At 38.7% G+C, this 19,380-nt stretch overlaps 1 protein-coding gene across 1 annotated transcript in view; it reads right to left on the bottom strand.

The window, feature by feature from the left end:
- Nucleotides 1-7,590: 7,590 nt before the first annotated feature.
- Nucleotides 7,591-19,380, bottom strand: part of ZFAND3 (zinc finger AN1-type containing 3) — a 146,439-nt gene continuing 134,649 nt past the window's right edge. The window contains exon 7 of the mRNA XM_072856700.1: nucleotides 7,591-10,174. Within this exon, the coding sequence (XP_072712801.1) occupies nucleotides 10,020-10,174 (155 nt within the window). The 3' untranslated portion in view covers nucleotides 7,591-10,019. The remainder of the gene's footprint in view (nucleotides 10,175-19,380) is intronic.

Genomic DNA, 19,380 nt, shown 5'->3' with positions numbered 1-19,380 from the left:
CTCACAGTGATTTCTCTCCACAGTAGCAGGGTTTTGTACTCTTTTCCCTGTTGAGAGGTTGGCACACAGGTCTCAGCCTGGCCTGGTGACTCTGAACTTCTGGATACTGCCTATGACTTTAGAGTGATGAGGAACTTGTGTACTAATTGCACTGCAGATGACATTTCTTTTACTGGTTTGGCATAGTCAGTATGGACAAATACACAAATAGAGCTTGATTCTTGTACGTGGTTGGGTTTGCACTGTAACTCTGTGTCAGGGGTGGCTACCACATTCAAATAAATTTGGGTAAGTAAGTAAGTGGATACTTTAGAGCCCAGTATTACTTCTCTATCCTTCCCAAATTACATGAACAAATTGCTGAACTGCCTGCAGGTTAAGGTTGCATAGTCTGTCATCTCTGATCAAATAATGCCTGTGTGTGTGAGACTGTCTTGTGAGTGTCCTAGGGCTGTTGCAACTTGACAAATGCGATGAGGTTCCATATCCTCAAGAAAGAAAGTTTTTTGGTGTGGTGGTTTTTTTTATTTTTATGGTGTTTAACTAAGTCTTAGTTTGCTTGGTGCCTCACCAATACAAAATAAGTTGTTATACTTTCTCCATAAGGCTTACATACCACCAGAGAGGTAATACAAAAGACTGGTTAGAACAGCATCATGTAAACCCTTTATCTGTTGCGAACCTTTGAAGTTCAGCCGCCTTCATTGACTGTAAGAGTTGGCGTGCAATGCTTGTACTTTTATTTATCTGGTTATGCTGGCACAGATAGGGCTCCAGTAGTCATGGGTAGCAGACTGAGTAATTTGTATGCAATAGAAGCATGGCATGAAGAATGTGCTTCTGGCTGAAGTGAGCAAGTCATTTTATCATCGGGGTTTTTTTAAACTGAAGACTATTTGCCTGGCAGCTCTGAATTAACATGCTGATGAATTCTGTGCAGGAAAAGTTTACACAGGTTCCTTGGAAGAATTTACTACTTTAGATTTCTCTGTTTTTCTCTATTTAGGGGATCAACCCCTTAGCCATATGCTCTAAAATAAAGGATTAAAAATTAACCATTCTAAGACTTAATGCTTTCATTCTTCTCATATGCTTTGGAGTAGCAGTTATCTAGTAATGGAATTACACAGTATCCACAAACTAGTTCACAGTTAAGCTCTCTCAAACAGAAAATTACACCAAGAAATCCATAAACAGTAAGAACAGCAAGGGTCAGACTGTCTCACTGTGAAGAATGATGTGGTGCAGGAAGCCTATTGCCTTTTGTTCTTTCTGCTGTTAATGCCCCAATCTCAGCTCCCATGGTGCTTTCTGAGAAATCAGAAATGTAATGTTGTATTTGAAATACATTTCAGTGTTAGAATTCTATTTTGGTACATTTTACACAAAACTATGTAATCCTTACAGTAGATATTTAGCTCTGTCTGATATGTTTTATCTTCAGACTGCTCTCAAAATAATTGATCCTCCTTGCCTTTACTCTAGAAAGATGCTGAATGTTGGCTAAGGAAAACTGATCCGTGTTGATGTTAAAAGTGACTGAATCAGGGCTGGTGTGAAACAAATGGTTAAAGACTGCAGTAATCTTTCTGGCTTGCTGGATGTATGCAAATTGCATAGGGCCTAGCACTTATTTCAGTTCCTGTGAAGTGATGTAAGTTCCATAAGCTGTTGAATTTCCTTCCCTACCTTTCTGCTGTCAGCCAAAGGCTGATAAAAGAAAGCCACCCCAGAAAGCACAATTCAATCACAGATCAGTACTGTCTTGTTTAATACATTATATCTCTTTATAAACAATTTTATTGTTTCACACAACAAACGTGGTTAGAAAGAGCAGGTACAATATACAACTCGATTGCCTTCATGGACTCGTGGATGATAGGTTCTGTGAATCCTGAGATCTTTCAGGGCTTGGGGTAACAGTGCAGAGCAGCATTGCAGCTGCCGAGCTAGTGGACAACTTGCACATGCATGCAGCTGGGGCAGCATAATTTGCTTTACCTTTATTATCCAGACTGAGAACAGCAAAGGCAAGGAACTGGTTCTGATTTACTTAAGAAGTTTGACTTGGGTCTATTTGACCATGGTTTCTATGTCAATCAAATCTGCCTGTCTCAGTAGTTGCGACAGTTGAGAATTGTCTTCATGAAGCTTGATGTAAAGAAATGAAACCAACACAACCCATAGTATCAACCATATGCTAATAATTTTAAATGAATCAGTGTGATTGATAAACATTTAGCATTACTTGGCACAAGTGATAGCTTCATCTTTTATCCACAGAGTAACAACATTGGGTTAACAACAGAAAGAAAGAATTAAAGGCAGAACGAAGACAAAATTTTTTATTCTTGGTCTGGATGGTTATTCGGTACCTGTAGAGGTACTATTAAACACTGCTTTCATATCTCTCATGGCTGTAGTATCAAGCTAGCCTTAAGGTTCCTTGTATTGAGAAAGTCCACAACGAAAGTTGAGCAATGAAGAAGGGGTTTAAATGGGAAGTACAACTCAGCCTTAATGTTATTTGCTACAGTGTATTAAGACACCTCTAGGAATTTCATATACTAAACAGCAGCAGTCATTTAACACTTAATGTTTTCATTACAGATGGGAACACTACTGGCAATACAAGCCTCAATATCTTTAGATGTGATCATCTCTACTGTTACGTTGTCTTCACATAGACTCTGTCTTTGAACATGACAATTTGGGGGGGGGCGGTGTTATAGTTGATGAGGGAGAATTTGCAAAAGGGATGATGGAGAAAGCCTGTGGAAATTAACAGCAAACAGAGAAGCTAGGGAGTAGAGAAATTAAAGCCTGCATGGGGGCTAGAACAGAGGCTGACAGAGGTATCAGATAATAAGTTTGAAATAGCACATATTTCCCTGCTCCCACTAATTTAGCAGGAGTTGCTGCCTCAAACAGAGGCAAAGTATTGCTCTTAAGGTAGCAGGTGGAATATGGTCAGCAGCACCTAGCTGATCCTACACCTACACACACACAGGCACCCTTCACCCACCCCTTCAGAGTTCTGTGCCCCCAGGAATAGCATGAGACATTACTGACAAATACCTGTAACCCAACTGTTAGCATTCACTCAAACTTCTCAGCTGTTGGGGGGAGTATTTTTAATGGAATTGCAAATGAGCATAATGATGCTTCCAGGACTAAGTCTATAGCAGTTGATAGTGATTAAACTACAGCTACTATTAAACAGGCAAATTGAGGTATCGGGACATGCTACATTTCCCCAGAATACAAGCCAGACAAGGACCAATTATATGTATGTGGGTGTGCAGAAAGTGAAAGCTGGTTTTAGCCCAGAAGCATAATTCTGCTTCAGCCATTTAACGTCCCAGGAGATCTGTGTGTGTACCTGTCTGTATACAGAAAGATCCATTTGGAACCATTATTTTTGTCAAGACCTGAGACTAAACAGTCAAAAACAGAAAGAAGAAACAAGGGGTGTGCAGTGTGACTTGAAGATAGCTATAGAATTTGTAACTAACTGCTGCTTACCTGATTAGTATTTTAATCTCTATAAACATAGGGGTTAATGATGGGGAAAGTCTGCATGCAGACAGAATAAATGTAACACCTCTGGCTGCTGTGCATGTGACAGACTATCCAAAGGAGCAAGATTCATGCAAAGCTGAGATGGGTGGATCAGTTAAAACATTTTTAGGTAGCCATCATTTTAAAACTACTGTAAACAAGAACAGTTGTGCTAGCCAACAGTGGTTAACTTCAGTTTTAACTTATTCTTGGAGCTCATCATCTTCCTCATGCTGCTGCCAAATGTAATATGTTAAAAGACATCTCCAGACACTTGTCTAGCTAAAGCTTTAAAGCAAATGTAGTATACTTTAAATACTGAAGAAGAAGAAACAAAAAAAGACAAACTATTGCTAGAATGAAGAATGAACTCTGAATTTAGCTTATCTAGCAGAGGGCTCAGATTCTCTTTTCCCTCCTCTAAGAGTCTTGCATTTATTTGCTCCTTTGAAAAGTAGAGATGAGACTAAGCATTTCAGGAGTTAACAATGAACCTTTCATTTAGCTTTCTTAATGCAGAAGTGTTGATCATGCAGGCCTTCCTTTCAAAAGATGATACAATGCCATGCCTTTTTTTTTTCCTCCTTTTTTTTTTAAGGATTGGTACTTTGCTTCAGAGAGACCCTGTACAATTTAAGAGGTGAAAAAACCTGCACCATTTTCAAGTAAGAGCTCCTTCTGGTGTTCCATCTCTGATACAGCAGATGACTTCAACACTTTGCTTTCAGAGATGTCAACTTTTTCTTCTTTTTTGTTTTTAAAAACCCTGAAGTGTTTAGAACTCTAGTTAGAATGTGGTTTCCCATCCTCCCTGAGCACGCTTGGTAGAGGGAAGGAAAGTGTCTTCTGCAACACAGAAAAGAATAAAAGGGACTAAGCAACAAGGAAATAGTGGGTGCTATCTTCCGTCCTTCGGTGTGAAGGGAGCGCTGACAGACAAGAGTAGGTCTCTAATTTTATTCTCAGTACTTACACAGTCACTGCACCGTGCTACAAGTTATTAACTCACAGCATCTATTGCATATAATTAGCTTTACACAAACCTAGCAGAAAGGAACATTCTGCTTATGGTTAAACCATTGCCATCAACACTTGCTACTATCTGAAGAACAAACCCCTTTTATTAGAGGATGCAGTCATCATCTTTAAAAACTATATATAATTTCAGTAATCTTTTCCTAATGCTTCACATGAATATATTGAATTTGAAATAATTTACAGTTAGTCTTATAAAGTTCTGCTTTTTTTCTTCCAAAGAAAATAGCAGCATATTGCAAAATAGGAAGGTCCTGTAGCAAAATATGTAGTTATTACTAAATAATCCATCAAAAATGTTTTCTAATTATGACCATCCTGTTTCATTTCTTTGCATATAACGTTGCAGAATTGACTCAAACTCTACACAGGTATATTCACAAAGATAAAGCAAAACAGTCTTCTGTAGTACCAAGTCAAGAAAGTTGGTGCTGTTTGGCAAGTAATTATTCGCCTCTTTACCATTTTATGACCTGAGCTGACTTGAAGAGGAAGGTGGATGTGATCCCTAAGCAGTTGTCCATTTGCATCCTCTGCCTCCTCCTTTCATGCCTTCTTTCCTCCTGACTCAACTTCAGATTGGAAGATGAGGCACGCAGAGTTTATGGGAAGGTGTATATGAACAATATCACAGAATTTAAGTTCAAAAAACCCATAGCCTAACATCCAGAGCAAGTAAATCATGTCTGCATTAAGTTTCAGTTAATTGAAGAAATAGCCTATTGCTGTAATAAAATACACAAGGAGGTTTTCACGTCTATGGACCAACATCCATATTTTAATCTGCTTGAACTAACGTGCAGGGGCTTGCAAGAAGAACAAAGGTAATGCTTTTTTTCCTGTGGCAAGTACTGAAAAGCCAAAAAGAGCAACATTCAAGCAGAACTACTTTCGAATGCCCAGCTGCACATGCTGACTGCCTCAACAAAAAGGAAAAATGAATGAAGACTAGGAAGAGAAAGAAAAATATGTCCTTCTCACTGCTGTCTTTGAGAACTGTTACTTAAGAGTGGCTCTTTCCAGCAGCATTGAAGTTTGTTCTCCTGGAAAAGCTGCCAATAGTGAGAAGTAAAGCCCACTACTGCAGAAGTTCACCATGTAAAATGTGCACTGTGAATACTTTTGAACACTAATCTTATGCAGTGTTTTTCCAGTGTGGTCCTTTTTGTAGCAAAGTATGTACAGACACAGTCTCAGCTAAGCATAAGATTATGAACTGCTTACACTAGAACTGTGTCCTTATACAGCAGCTCCTGCTACATCAGCTTTTGTGTTGAACCACAGCTTACTACTGCTTATATTGTTTTTGTTCTGTGTGCAGAATTCTAATCAGGTATTTGAGTGATGAAATAAACATCTGGTGCCAATAAATACAGTTCATTTTAAGTAGTGTTGTCTTAAATGTTGCCATTTGTTTTCTGGGTATAAAAGTTCCCAGGAGCATACAAAATTATTTCCAGCGTGAATTGGCTACAATCTCATCATGACATTAAGGGATTACTTTGAATAGACCTTCTCTTTGCTGTTCCACTGATGACTGACAATTTCAGTAACTACACTACAACAAAGAGAATGTTAATTAATTTGTCTGGGCACTTAACTGTGTACACATCAACTGTGAGCATAGGCACTGTCAATTATTCCACTGATGCATTTCTTGGAATCTATTATAAAACCTATATTTTTATGACACCATTAGTGTCAGTTTTCTTCCCTGGTGAGTCTTTGTACTGAAATAGTCATTGTAACATTAAAAAAAAGTGCTTTTATCCCTTAAAGATTCATATCTAAGTTGTAGTGTAGTCACAGAAGGAACTGCTATGATTGTAGAATGAGCTGAACACCACAATGAGTACAAAGTTAAATATAAACAGGACATTGTGTTCAAGAGGCCAGGGGATTGCAATTTGTTCAAAAGAAGAGAGTAATGCAAAATTAAAGTTTTGAACATATTTATCACCTTCCATGGAGCAGAAAAAAGCAGTTAATATTACTTTTGGACTGCTGTAATTGCACCAGGACTCTTTTCAGGGTGTTGCCTGTGCACTACTGAAGAGCAGTTCATATTCTCAAGTACCTCATTTTACAGTTACATTGCTCCTCATTCAAGACACTAAACTGCTTCAAAACAGCAGCCAGTGCAATTAAGGACAGGCTCTGGCATAGCAACCTTCATGTGCAATTCTTATTTTTCCTTGAAGCCTTGGCTTGCACCCAGCTATAGGTTTGAAACTTGATGAAAAGGCAGAGCTGTTTTATGTAACTTACCTTTACTATAACACAGCCATTTTATTCAAGAATCACACACGGTTTTATAATTGAAAGTACTATACTAATTTGAGGAGAAAATGGGTGTATGTGTCCCATGAATCAGGCAATTTCAACTCACAATTTCAATTCCAGACAATTTTCAAAATTGTTTTTAAATAATCACCTTGATATTCTCTTTCCCTCTAATGCAGACCATTGTTTTTCAATTATGATTAAGAAACAATAGTTATTCTTCTACTTATCCATTATGAATACAGCCCATTATGATTTGGAATACAGCTACTCCAGGTGCAGAAGTTGTCAAAATGCGTGAAAGGACATTTTAAAACTCTGATGCCAAGGATATAGTGCACAGTATGCATTTGACTTAAGAGTATGAACAACCTGTTCATTTGATTACTGTATCTAACCTCAAAATTAAATTGACCAATACTCAGGCTAGAGTAGATTTAGCCAGATTTGCTTACAAAATAAATGACACTAAACTTGAACCCAACAGAAATCTCCTCCCCTTCCAAACTGGCAGAAAATACTGTCCACCTTCCACCAATTGTAAATTCAGCTTGAAGTTACTGGCCTAACATTGGTATTTTCCCCATTCATATTTCTTACGTCAACTTGCAGCAGAAATGGTGCAAAATAGCAACACCTGTTGGAATAGGCAGAAAGGAATTCAAACTTTAATCTGATTGGTTTAATTTTTTTTAGCAGGAGGAAAAAGAATAAAGTTACAAGATTCTTTTAATATTTTCACAATGTTAAACTAAAACTGAGCTCTAGGCTACATGTGTAAGTAAATCTAGAACACAAAAGGGTTAAATAAGATCTTCTTTTAAGATACAAGAACTTAAGCTTTCTTTACGTTTAACAAACTTCACAGAACAGATACTGCAAAGGAACAACCCCCTCCCCAACTTTTTTGTTTAAAGTGAACATTGTCCATAATTCACATGAACTTTAAGTAGTGTTCTCTCAAGAGCCACCTTGAAACCATCTGTGCACTTGTAACAAGATTAAAGAGAATATTGAGGAACAAAATAGCATCTTCAGTATTAATGCAGAAAAGTCTTGTGTATCAATCAGAATGCCCATCAAATGCTATGATAAGATTTTGTAGGAAAAGAAAGTGCGTATCACAGCAGCCGCCAAAATCCATGGTTTTTGAAACTCCTCATGGCAAATGTAAATAATATCCTTGGACAGCCCCTCTCAACAGGACCATTTCCTGAAAATGCAGCACATTACAGAAGATTTTGCTGCTGGTTTCATATTCTTGAATAATAACAATAATAAAAAAAAACAGCTTTCCTTTTGGATAGCTTGCATTTTATAATGATGGGACACTTCTGATTTGCTTCATGGTTAATTAATGCTAATACAGTCAGATGCCAAGTGTGTGTGTGGAGAGACATATATATATTATTCTTTTTTTTTTTTTTTAAATTAGTTGTCTCCTTGTTAAATGCTCTTAGCTGGCTACCAAAGTAACAATATAATTTGGCCTATAAGGAGTTAGTTACCTGTAACAAGTAGAATGGAGGATGACTCACACAAGCTTACTCCCAAAATGCTGGGGTTTTTCAAGTGACGCATTACTTCACCCCTCTGATGGTTTGTATCTGCCCAGTATTTGAAGATGAGACAAAATCTTTCCCTTGCTCAGGTTTTCTCACAAATTTGCCTGATTTTTAATATCTTACTAATAGACTGAGAAGCTAAATTCACTCAGGATTAAGCTGGGCCACATCGATACAAATCCTTTTTACCTGCAATAAGCCCTGCGTGCAGCAGGAGACATGCCGGTTATGTTTGCTTTTTTGTTTCCAAACTGACAAGACTGGTGCAATTCAGTTCAGCTCAGCTCAACGCGACATACCGTAATACAGAACCATAGGTCTAAACAGATCCAAAACATTCTACTCCATGTAATGCTTTTCACATTCACTTGCTATACTTGCTTTGCAATAGATGTGGGCAGAGATTTTCATGAGAGCGTTCAGCTGCATAGAAAGAGGGCTGATAATAGCCCATTTGATTATCTCATTGACACTCTGGAAGTGAGGAACACAAACTCAATCTGATAAAGGGTGTTTCTACTGGTTGTTCCCCAATACTGTTACTGAATTCCGTTTGCTACAAAATGTCCTTTTTTTTCCCCAATATATAAGTCTAGCTACAGAAAGTCAGTCTGTAGAATCCAGCCATGGCTACTGTGCTGTGAATTAGCCTTATTTGATCAATTATCAGATACCTGCACTTAGCAAAAGGCAAACAAGAGCCAATCAGGTTTCGGCCGGTGGGAATGGCTGCACTGCTCAAGGTATGTGGAATCTGTTCACACAACTCGTAGAATCTCTGTGGATGCCATGTAAAAAGTATGCACCATTTACTGCTCTGGGATGAAGTTGGCTTTAAAGTGAGATCATAATTTAACTGAGAAGAAAGAAAAAAAAAAACCTAAACCCTGATAGGTTCTTTATAGTAAGATAGATATAAAAATTTTCATAAGAATCTCTGTCCCCCCTTTCTTTTTGGCTTCCTGGGAAGAACCAGAAAGATGTTCCTACCCCAACAGAATCCCTGATGCTGGTGACACTGCCTAACTCAAAAGCCACACGCGATGAAGGCACGAGTGACCAGTCAGGTCTTCTGGGCTTAAGCAGCTGCAGTTGCTGCTCTTAGTAGTATTTCACCTCCTCAGGATTCACTAGCAGTGAAGAGGTGAAAGGCTGCACATTAAACAGTTTGTCCGAAAGCCATGTGCATAGCAAACTTTTACACCAGGTTCTATACAACTATTTGTTTTAACTCTGCAGCTGGAATGATTCCAGCGTAAGGCTTTTAGAGTGACTCCAGCAATAACAGAAGCCTTTGGATTTTTCTTGTTTTAAATCCACTAGCCATGCTCAAAAATAATATTTCTTCATGTTTTATTTTTATACGGTGGCTAGCAGGCACCTTAGTAACCAGCCAGAAATCAATTTCAACCACCATCAACCCCTAAACTACAGTACCAGGACGGTTGGCTAAAGAAAGGAAACTGATTGGCTGTAGTCTGAAACTTGCCTAGTACAAGGTGTCTGGCTGACTTTGTCCTAAATAAGGCTAACATTAGTGAACTAAGAGAACAGCATTTGGTTGCAGTCTTGCACTCAGGAACATCCTTCGCCAATGCGTTGGCAAGATCTCCCTACTTTCCGATCCAGTTTCACCATTTTCATAATGGCTTCCTCACGCCCACGTCCCATGTGGTCAAATGTGCAGTCATGTTGTTCAGGCAGGCGATGTAACATACAGAACACATAACCTACCATGGAAAGGGAGAAAAAAAAAATACAGTTAGGGACTTGGTTAAAGTGGCAGAAGCTTACCTGAATCAGAAGTGAAGGATCTCCTACTGGGGGATTACTCAGTTCTCAAAAATTAATGCCAGCTTTAAGTTTTTACTTATCTTCCTTACAGGGTATTAATAAATATCTGATTATTTACTGCATTTCCTTGGGTGTTTATCAACACCATATCAAAGCTCAAGTCATATTAGGTTTGGGGTTTTTTTTTGCCATCCTCTTATCTTATAGAGGAAGCCCCCAAAATAATCTAAACTAGGTATGCCCAGATAGTAACAAAGCTAATGTTAAAAAAAAAAAAAAAAAAAAGCCGATCACCTTCACTGAAATCTTTTCTACTTTCTGTGGAGTTGGTTGGCATTTCTGAAATTCATGCCTATGGTACTTCAGATTTAGCTCCCAAGCAGGCATTCAAGTCAGAACTGTTAAATCTAAGCACCTTGCTTCCTCATTACTGCCAGCACCCCAAGTTGGCAGCGACTGCGGGAGAGTTCACTGCTGCACTACTATTCCAGTTTTCAGAAGCTTCTCTTCATGAGCTGTTCTGACACTAAACATGGGGGGGTGAACAGGCATTTGACATAGGGACATGTCATGCCACATCATCTTGCTCTGTAGCTGAAAAGATGGAGGTTATTGCACTGAAGGCAGAGCCTTTCATAGAATCATAGAACAGTTTGGGTTGGAAGGGACCTTTAAAGGTCATCGAGTCCAACCCCCCTGTAATGAGCAGGGACATCTTCAACCAGATCAGGTTGCTCAGGGCCCTGTCCAACCTGACCTTGAATGATGGGGCACGTACCACCTCTCTGGGCAACCTGTTCCAGTGTTTCACCACCCTTATCATAAAAAAAACTTCTTCCTTATACCTAGTCTGAATCTACCCTCTTTTAGTTTAAAACCATTTACCCCTTGTCCTATCGCAACAGGCCCTGCTAGAAAGTTTGTCCTCATCTTTCATATAAGCCCTCTTTAATACTGAAAGTCTGCAATAAGGTCTCCCCAGAGCCTTCTCTTCTCCAGGCTGAACAACCCCAACTCTCTCAGCCTGTCCTCACAGGAGAGGTGTTCCATCCCTCTGATCATTTTTGTGGCCCTTCTCTGGACCCGCTCCAACAGGTCCATGTCTTTCCTGTACCGAGGGCTCCAGAGCTGGACGCAGTACTCCAGGTGGGGTCTCACCAGAGCAGAGTAGAGGGGCAGAATCACCTTCCTCGACCTGCTGGCCACGCTTCTTTTGATGCAGCCCAGGATATGGTTGGCCTTCTGGGCTGCAAGCGCACATTGTCGGCTCACGTCCAGCTTTTCATCCACCAGTACCCCCAAGTCCTTCTCCGCAGGGTTGCTCTCAATCCCTTCATCCCCCAGACCGTATTGATACCACGGGTTGCCCCAACACAGGTGCAGGACCCTGCACTTGGCCTTGTTGAACCTCATGAGGTTCACACAGGCCCACTTGTTGAGCTTGTCCAGGTCCCTCTGGATGGCATCCCGTCCCTCAGGTGTGTCAACTGCACCACTCAGCTTGGTGTCATTTGTCTCTGTCTAAAGCTAGTCAATATTATTCAGTTTTCCAGGGAGCACGTGATTCAGAAACCCATGGCAATACTTCTTCCTACAGGTGAGGAGGGCATCTTCAGTCGCCACCTCTTTCTAGTCTACAAAGAAAAGCAGCTTTTTTCTTATTTGGGCCTAACACTTTCTAACAGTAAAGAAATTGCCTCAAATTTCCTACCTCTAAAATGAACGTTACACAGCGATAAGTAGTATTAAGATGATATAGTAGGGAAAAGAGTCACACAGTTACAGGGTTCACGCAGTCCACCATATATGAAACTAAGTATGATATTGCCTATGCTGCAATATTTTTCCTGCCTGATGGTGCAAAGAGCATCACTCTGCCTCTCACCGAATGCTTTACATTACTGCTGCTCCTTCAATGTTGAAAAGATATTAAAACCACAAAATGATGATATTTGAGATGGAAAAGGATAAAAATATGTGAATGATTGAGAGAGTGTGTGTTTGTGCATATATATACACACACACGCACACACATACATATATATATAAAAATGTGTGTAAAGTATTTCAAGCTCCTGGACTATAAAACATCAGTTGTAGGAGAGAACAACAGGCTACCTTTATGTTAGCGTGATTGTTAAGAAAACAGAAAGGGAAAAAGTATCACACATGGAATTATGAAAAAAAAATAACGTGGGGAAAAATTGATTTATCTTTGCTCTTTGTTTCAATAGCACCAGCTATGAAAAGACATGTCGATTATCTGCGGCTGGCTTTGAAACCCAGTTCTAGGAACAAAGCGAAAAAGACAAGTTTTCTGTAGTGGTATATATGATTCAGAAATATGGATGGAAAGATGCAGATTGAATTGATATATATCTTGCCCCTTGTGATCATTGCCTCCACTTCAATCTCAATCTGGGTCACACCACACTCAAATGTGACAAATATCTTTCTTGAGGTGCCAAAAATTCAAGGTCTGATTGTTAAAATGAAAACATCCTTGTATTATAGTTTCAATACTGAACAGGCATTTCACTCAATTCTCTCTTACAGAAAGCATGGACTGAAGGCTTCCCTTATTTCTTGAAATAAGACTTCAAATTACTGAACCAACGTCCACTGCAGGCACAAGAATACATAAATACCTGACTAGATGAGCTCAAAAATAAAGTTTGTTATCTTATCTGCAATGGATATGTAAAGAAGCAGATGCAAGAAACCCTGCACATATGGATTGGGCTGAAGTCATTTCAGTCCCTGGTAGGTAAAAAATGCTTTTAAATCATGATGGTTTTACAGATCCTCTCCACATGGTTAACAAGCATATGTAGAAATGCTATTTAATGTTATCTAAAAGAGATCTTGAACATGTATACAGTCTTCTACACAGCTTCAGCAAGACCCTTTTGACAATGCTATAAATCTAATAAGAAAATACATATACAGCATGATTTATCACTTTTAAACATGACCTTTCAATTGCCCCCATCTCCTCACCTCCTACAAAGCCTCCTGCCTTTTGTAGACCAGTGTAACTTCATGATGTTCCTTTCTACTTTTCCACCCCCCCATACAATATATTCTGTGCTTTGCCATATCTTTATGTCTTTTTTGAACACCTTTTAGTTCTTTTTAGAGCACCTGTTTTCATGTAGGAAAAGCCATACTATATGCTATTTTTATTCCAGATGAAACACAGTAATTTTTTCTGTTTGTCAAGTATTTCCTTATGCATTCTTGAACAGAATTTCAATAACTGTCCACAAAGAATGGCAGATGATTTTCATTTTCCCAGACTATGGGAAAAGTATTTCTAATTTCAGCAACTAAATGATCTAAACCTGTTATTCATCAATCTATTTAAATATGTACTGCTAATTAGAACTGATACTACCTAATGAAAGAATACCCAAGCACATTTTGAACATTACTAAAGATAGTTTTGCATATATTGGCTGTTCTTATGGAGGGGGTTTATTCTTGTTGAATTAGCAATGGAGATCTTCTGGAAGCCTCATTTCCAAAAGAGACTTCAGATCTTTAGTCCCACTGCTCCAAATGCCTAAGTCACTTTAAAGATTGGAACTTGTATGTTTGTAGGTTTTATTTAAAATTTAAAGGACTTGAATACTGTTATATAGTAGCTAGTTGAGTAACAGTAGTTCTGAGTTTTTTTTCATTAGTTCAGAGTGGATATATTCAATTAAGTTATTACTGCTATATTCACTCCTTGCTTCTTCACTGGTCTGGAAATCAGAGTGGACATTCTGTGGTCTGCGTGTGCACAAATGCCTGATGTCATATCAAGACCATCAGTTTTTACACCAGTTCCATTCTTAACTTATGTGAACTGGGGCAGAAGGCCTATACATGTACTTCTATTTTTATCCTTAAAACAAATCCAGATTTAGAATTGAAACCTTTTCTCCCGAGAACTCTGCTTTTATGGTTATAAAGCAAGTCAGATTAATGAACTCTTGCGGTGTATTTACTGTTAAGTTCATTATGGGAAGATATCAAATACAGGTTGTCTCCCCCAAAGGATTTTACTGCAGAAATGCTTCTTTTAGCACGCTATAACTAAAAGACAAAATAAATAACTTTCTGCTAGGGGAAAGAGCATTGGAAAAGGGAATCTATCTGCCAACTAAAGTTAGTTTACCCTAGTCATCAACCAAAAATATGCCAGACTTCCACTCCAAGCACAGAAGATTTCAGTCTAGTAAATGTAGTAATACATCTCACGGCATTGCAGTTGTTTTCTGATGTTAGAACTAAACTATGAATCACCTACTCCTCAGGCCTCTAATGCAAACATCTTGGAAAAACATTATGTAGTGTCTCAAAACCTTTGAGCTCCTCTAAGCACCGCAGCAACTACTTCACAATGTATCATCAAAAGTTTACTTCCATTTCATCACCAGAGCATAAATGGCTAAAGCCATAAAGCAGTGTACCACCTCTGCCTTACTTGTACCTACACAGATGAGTCTTTTCCATAGGACATGCAAAAAGACATCATTCAAAGGAAGCCTAAGATCGCACACAAACAACTGTGAAGTTGCTTCCATCATTCCTGAGGAATCTGCTGGGAAAAGGCAATTGGAGAGGACAGAAAACAAAATAATCTTCCATATTCAAGACCAGAGAACACCACAGACCTACAGTTCGCTCTGTGTGGGTGATGATGAAAAATGACTGCATTTTCCTTATTGTTACATTCAAGAGCACTGGCTTGATGGGAGTATGGACTGTCAATAAGCAAATATTTCAACTAAAACCTACATTTAATTCTTAACTTTCTGTCTTCAAATTCTGAAAACAGTAAGCTGCTAAAGCACCAAGAAAATGATATGTGAAGCATCAGAAACAATTCAACTAAATGGCATAATAATCCACAATACAAAAGCCAAATTATGATTTTGGAGAGTCCCTGATTTTGGCAAATTTCTTTTTTCTCTTTGTTAACTCAACAGAAAGGGGTCAGACTTTCTGGAACATGGCACAAATGCCCAATAATTGGATTACTGCAAAGTACCAATGGAGCAGCACAGCACACTGGTGGGACTACTCTAGTGGACATCCTTGGCCAGGCATGGAGTAGTCCCAGACCCTTCTAATGTACTGCTGGAGAACATCACACTGTTACGCAAGATGTACAATAAATATAATGTTCCCTGTTACACGAATAGCATCACGATAGAAAGGAAGCTCCTTTTTCTGCCGCCCCAAGATTCTGGTCCTAATCTCACTGATAAGACATTCAGAAAGCTGCTAAAGGAAGACAGATTTGTTTGTGAGCATGTTTTGAGAAGCGGTGAAAGTACCAAACAAGCTTATTAAATATTTATACAGCTTACACATTTACAAAGCGGCTTAAAAACATTTAAAAGTGTCCCTATTTGAAACATCTTGATGTGTATTACCTAAAAAGTAGTTGCATGCTGCCACAATTACCATACAAAATCAGAGCTTCTGACACTTCAAAATCATCTTACGTGCCCACTAGTACTGCTATTTATAATTTTCATTCCCAAGTCAAAAGGCAGAATTTCAAAACTGCCAGAATTGGCAGCCATTTCCAAATTTTATTTAATAAGCAACTTGTGTTGTATAGATCCCCTATGCAAAGCCTATTCAAAAGTAGTCTTAATAATGGCATAGACTTATTCCTATGCAGAATTCTGTGCTGTATGCTTTGGCTTCATGTGCTTCACAAGAAATTTACCTTTCTTTCTAACCAACAAGAGGTTCAAACAGAACTTAAAAATACCTTGTAACCCTAAGAGATGAAGGTGCTGCAAAAATTCTCTACCAAAGGTGTATTACCTAACAAGGTACGTGCAACTCTATATGCAGATTTCTGTGCAAGAACAGGTTTTAACATATCTTTAAAAGGTGAACATATCTACAGGAGATCATACAACACAGCAAAACCAGGCGGATTAACCAGCAGAGAAGATTAGCTCCTGCAGTGATACATGCTGCTGCAGCACTCTTCAGAATAATTTGACGTCATTCCCCAAAGGACTCTAGTAATCCCCAAAAGAACATTTATGCATCACCCCCATCCCTTCCAACTGGAAAGATGACTTAATGTGTTGTAAATGATACTAACAATACAGCTATTTAAAAAAGTGTGGGAGGAAAATCTTTTTTTTTTTTTCCTTTTTCTCAACACACGGAATAGAGATTATTAGAGAGTCACAAGAAATGAATGTAGGAGTAGAACAAATAGCTACCAAGATGCAAAGCCAAGATCCTAAAGACTTGTGCATCAAGTACCTCAGAAAACATTTGCTCTCTGGATGTCAATATAATCTAGCTTGTTCCCCTAATATTTTGGAGATTGTTCAAAAAGAACATCCAACAATGGAAAGAAGTAGAAGTATTCTATAGTCCAGCCTAGCAAAACTTCCAGTGCAGCTTGTATGCACTACTATTTTCAGTATTAAAATATTGTAGTCTGCCATCTTCTATTATTCTCCTTCTAGACAGCTCCATTCTTGAATATACTCTAATTATCTCTTCTCTCTCTTCTGTGGGGAACGCTCTGCATTGGCATTGTCAGATTTCATTACACAATTCAAGGAACATTCAGTTTTACTGACCTTTTCATAAAACCAAACCAAATCCCAACAAGCTAAACAACAAGCTTTTGGAAATAAGTGAGCTAAACTATTCTCCTGTTTCCCTTTCCCAGCTTTGCAAGATGTCATGGGCTTTGATTAAGTGCTAAGTAGTTCAGAGTAACTTGGCTAGGAATCTTGTCATTCCTTCCCAAGGGGAAAGAGGAGTAAGCCACATTAGGGTGAAGCTTTTTAACCAAATAGATTTATTAAAACACCACGAAGCATAGCTTGAGGCAGTCCCTTCTATCATTTCCACTCTAAGAAGAGTGGATGGGGAACGTTAACCTCTAAGTGCTCAAAGCTGGAAGTATCTAAATATTAATGCACAATATCTTAAAAATTGCCCTCTCAAGACATTTCAGTTCATGTTCCCTCACAAACAGCACAGCTGCAAAAGATTCAGGAAACACACAGTAGGAAGAAGTGTACATAACTGATATTATTATTTTTCTAACCATTTGCTATGGTCACTGCAACTTGCCTTTCAGTATTTTCTTCTTTATATAGATTGTCTATACTTACTCATGACTACCAAAATGATCAATAACTGAATCAAAAAGAGGAAAAGAAAAGAGGTGGTATAAGACACCTTAGAATGTTTCTTTTGATCTGCCAGTCTGTTCCCGGCACTGGATGTGCACTTGGGACTTCCATCCTGCTCTTAAGTCAGTCATAATCTCAGGTTTCATGCTAGAAGCACACAGCTCCGTGACATCTGTGATGCTACGTCCAATTTTATGTCTGAGACTCAGGATGCTTATGAGATGCTACAGATTCATTTTGTATTTCTACTACTGGGTTTATGCTCAGAAGAAAAGAAGGGAACAATTTTTTTTTTCCCCTTTCTTGCTCTATTTTGCTGTCTACCACAAAGATAGTAAAGCAACATGTATGAGCATGCATTAGATACAAAAAAAGCTATTAGTGAAAAAAACCTGCCCAGGAAATGAATGGAAGAAATTGTATATAAAAGAAAGATGATGTCATCTTAATCCTGTAACAGCCACTGGATGGGTATGGTTAAAGATTCTGCAAGAATTCTTTAGACTGCAAGGCAAAAACTTTGTATTTCCAAGTTTACTCACGTAAAACCTGTGTTTCAAAGTGTCTTCTGTCTATTTTCTTGAATATTGTAAACCTGGGATGCTGCTTTAGGGAGCACGCAAGAGATGCAGTTTTGCATTGTGGAGACTCTGCAAACAAACTACCTTTTATCCCAATTTGTGCTAATTTCAAGTTCAGTTTCCTATTTATCTTACTACTTGCACAGAAAGCTGTCAAACTATTTTTTCCTACATTAAATGTGACAACAATTTTGAACAGAGAATTTATATCACTTGAGGACAGAGCACGTGCCGATTTTGTAGGGGTTTTTTTGAATCAACAATTCTTAAGCAGTTTCTACGTAAGACACTATTCTACTCCTTGACTTTGGAACTAATAACTCCTCAAACAAAACAGTTCACAGAATCACAGAATGGTTTGGGTTGGAAGGGACCTTAAAGATCATCTAGTTCCAACCCCCCTGCCATGGGCAGGGACACCTTCCACTAGGCCAGGTTGCTCAAAGCCCCATCCAGCCTGGCCTTGAACACTTCCAGGGATGGGGCATCCACAACATCTGTGGGCAGCCTGTCCCAGTGCCTCACCACCCTCACAGTGAAGAAAGGTTCCTCCTGTTTCTTTGAAGACAGCACATTTGGAGTGGGAAAAATTAAGATTTGGCACTCCTGTACATTCAAGTCCTGCTTTTGCTCTAGTGGATACCAACTCCACAGAAGTAGGGAGCATCTTCAGGCACAGAACTAAGGTTTTTAGGAAAGTATTTCTGAATTTCAAAGAATCCTCAACAAATCAAAGTGATAAATACAGCATACCTGCTTTGTAATAGTAAACTGCAATTAAAAACAGTTTGCTGTGGGTCAGGTCTTACTAAATACTGCAGGTCTCAGTCAGGATCATATCTCAGTTCCACCATGTACCACAAAATAACAGTGGTTAAATCTTTTGGTTTGGACCAAATATTTTCCTTGCTTTATAGAACACATGCACATTAGAGTAACTACTTTTATATCACAACTTCTTCACCCCACTATGGATTCATGAGTTAAGGCTAACATCTACCGGAGACAGTCTAACAGAGCAACTTTGGTACCTGATTACTCCCACAGATGCAGCATGCAATACTCATTTCTGAAGTGCTTTATACCTCAGAAGTCACTGACCTACACACTTCATCCATAGGCTTCCCTTCCAACCTATACACTGTCCTCAATTTTTTGTCTAAGTTGCAATCCACAGCAGACAGGCACAAGCAGTAGCTGTGACTCCACAAGTTTACTTACCAGCTAGCACAAATGGTGGGTTACCAGTGTTGTGAAACGTCTATAGAACTGGGGTATGATCCCAGTTCATCTATGGTGACAGAGGCAACTTCACAGAAATTCGCATTTTAAGTTGTCACATACTTTCTCAATATAACTGAAAGAAATGTTTTTCTCCAAAAG

The sequence above is a fragment of the Ciconia boyciana genome, chromosome 3 (genome assembly GCF_034638445.1).
Source record: "Ciconia boyciana chromosome 3, ASM3463844v1, whole genome shotgun sequence".
Classification (NCBI taxonomy): Eukaryota; Metazoa; Chordata; class Aves; order Ciconiiformes; family Ciconiidae; genus Ciconia; species Ciconia boyciana.
Note: the sequence above shows the minus strand (reverse complement) of the source record. Positions and strands in the feature narration are given on the sequence as shown.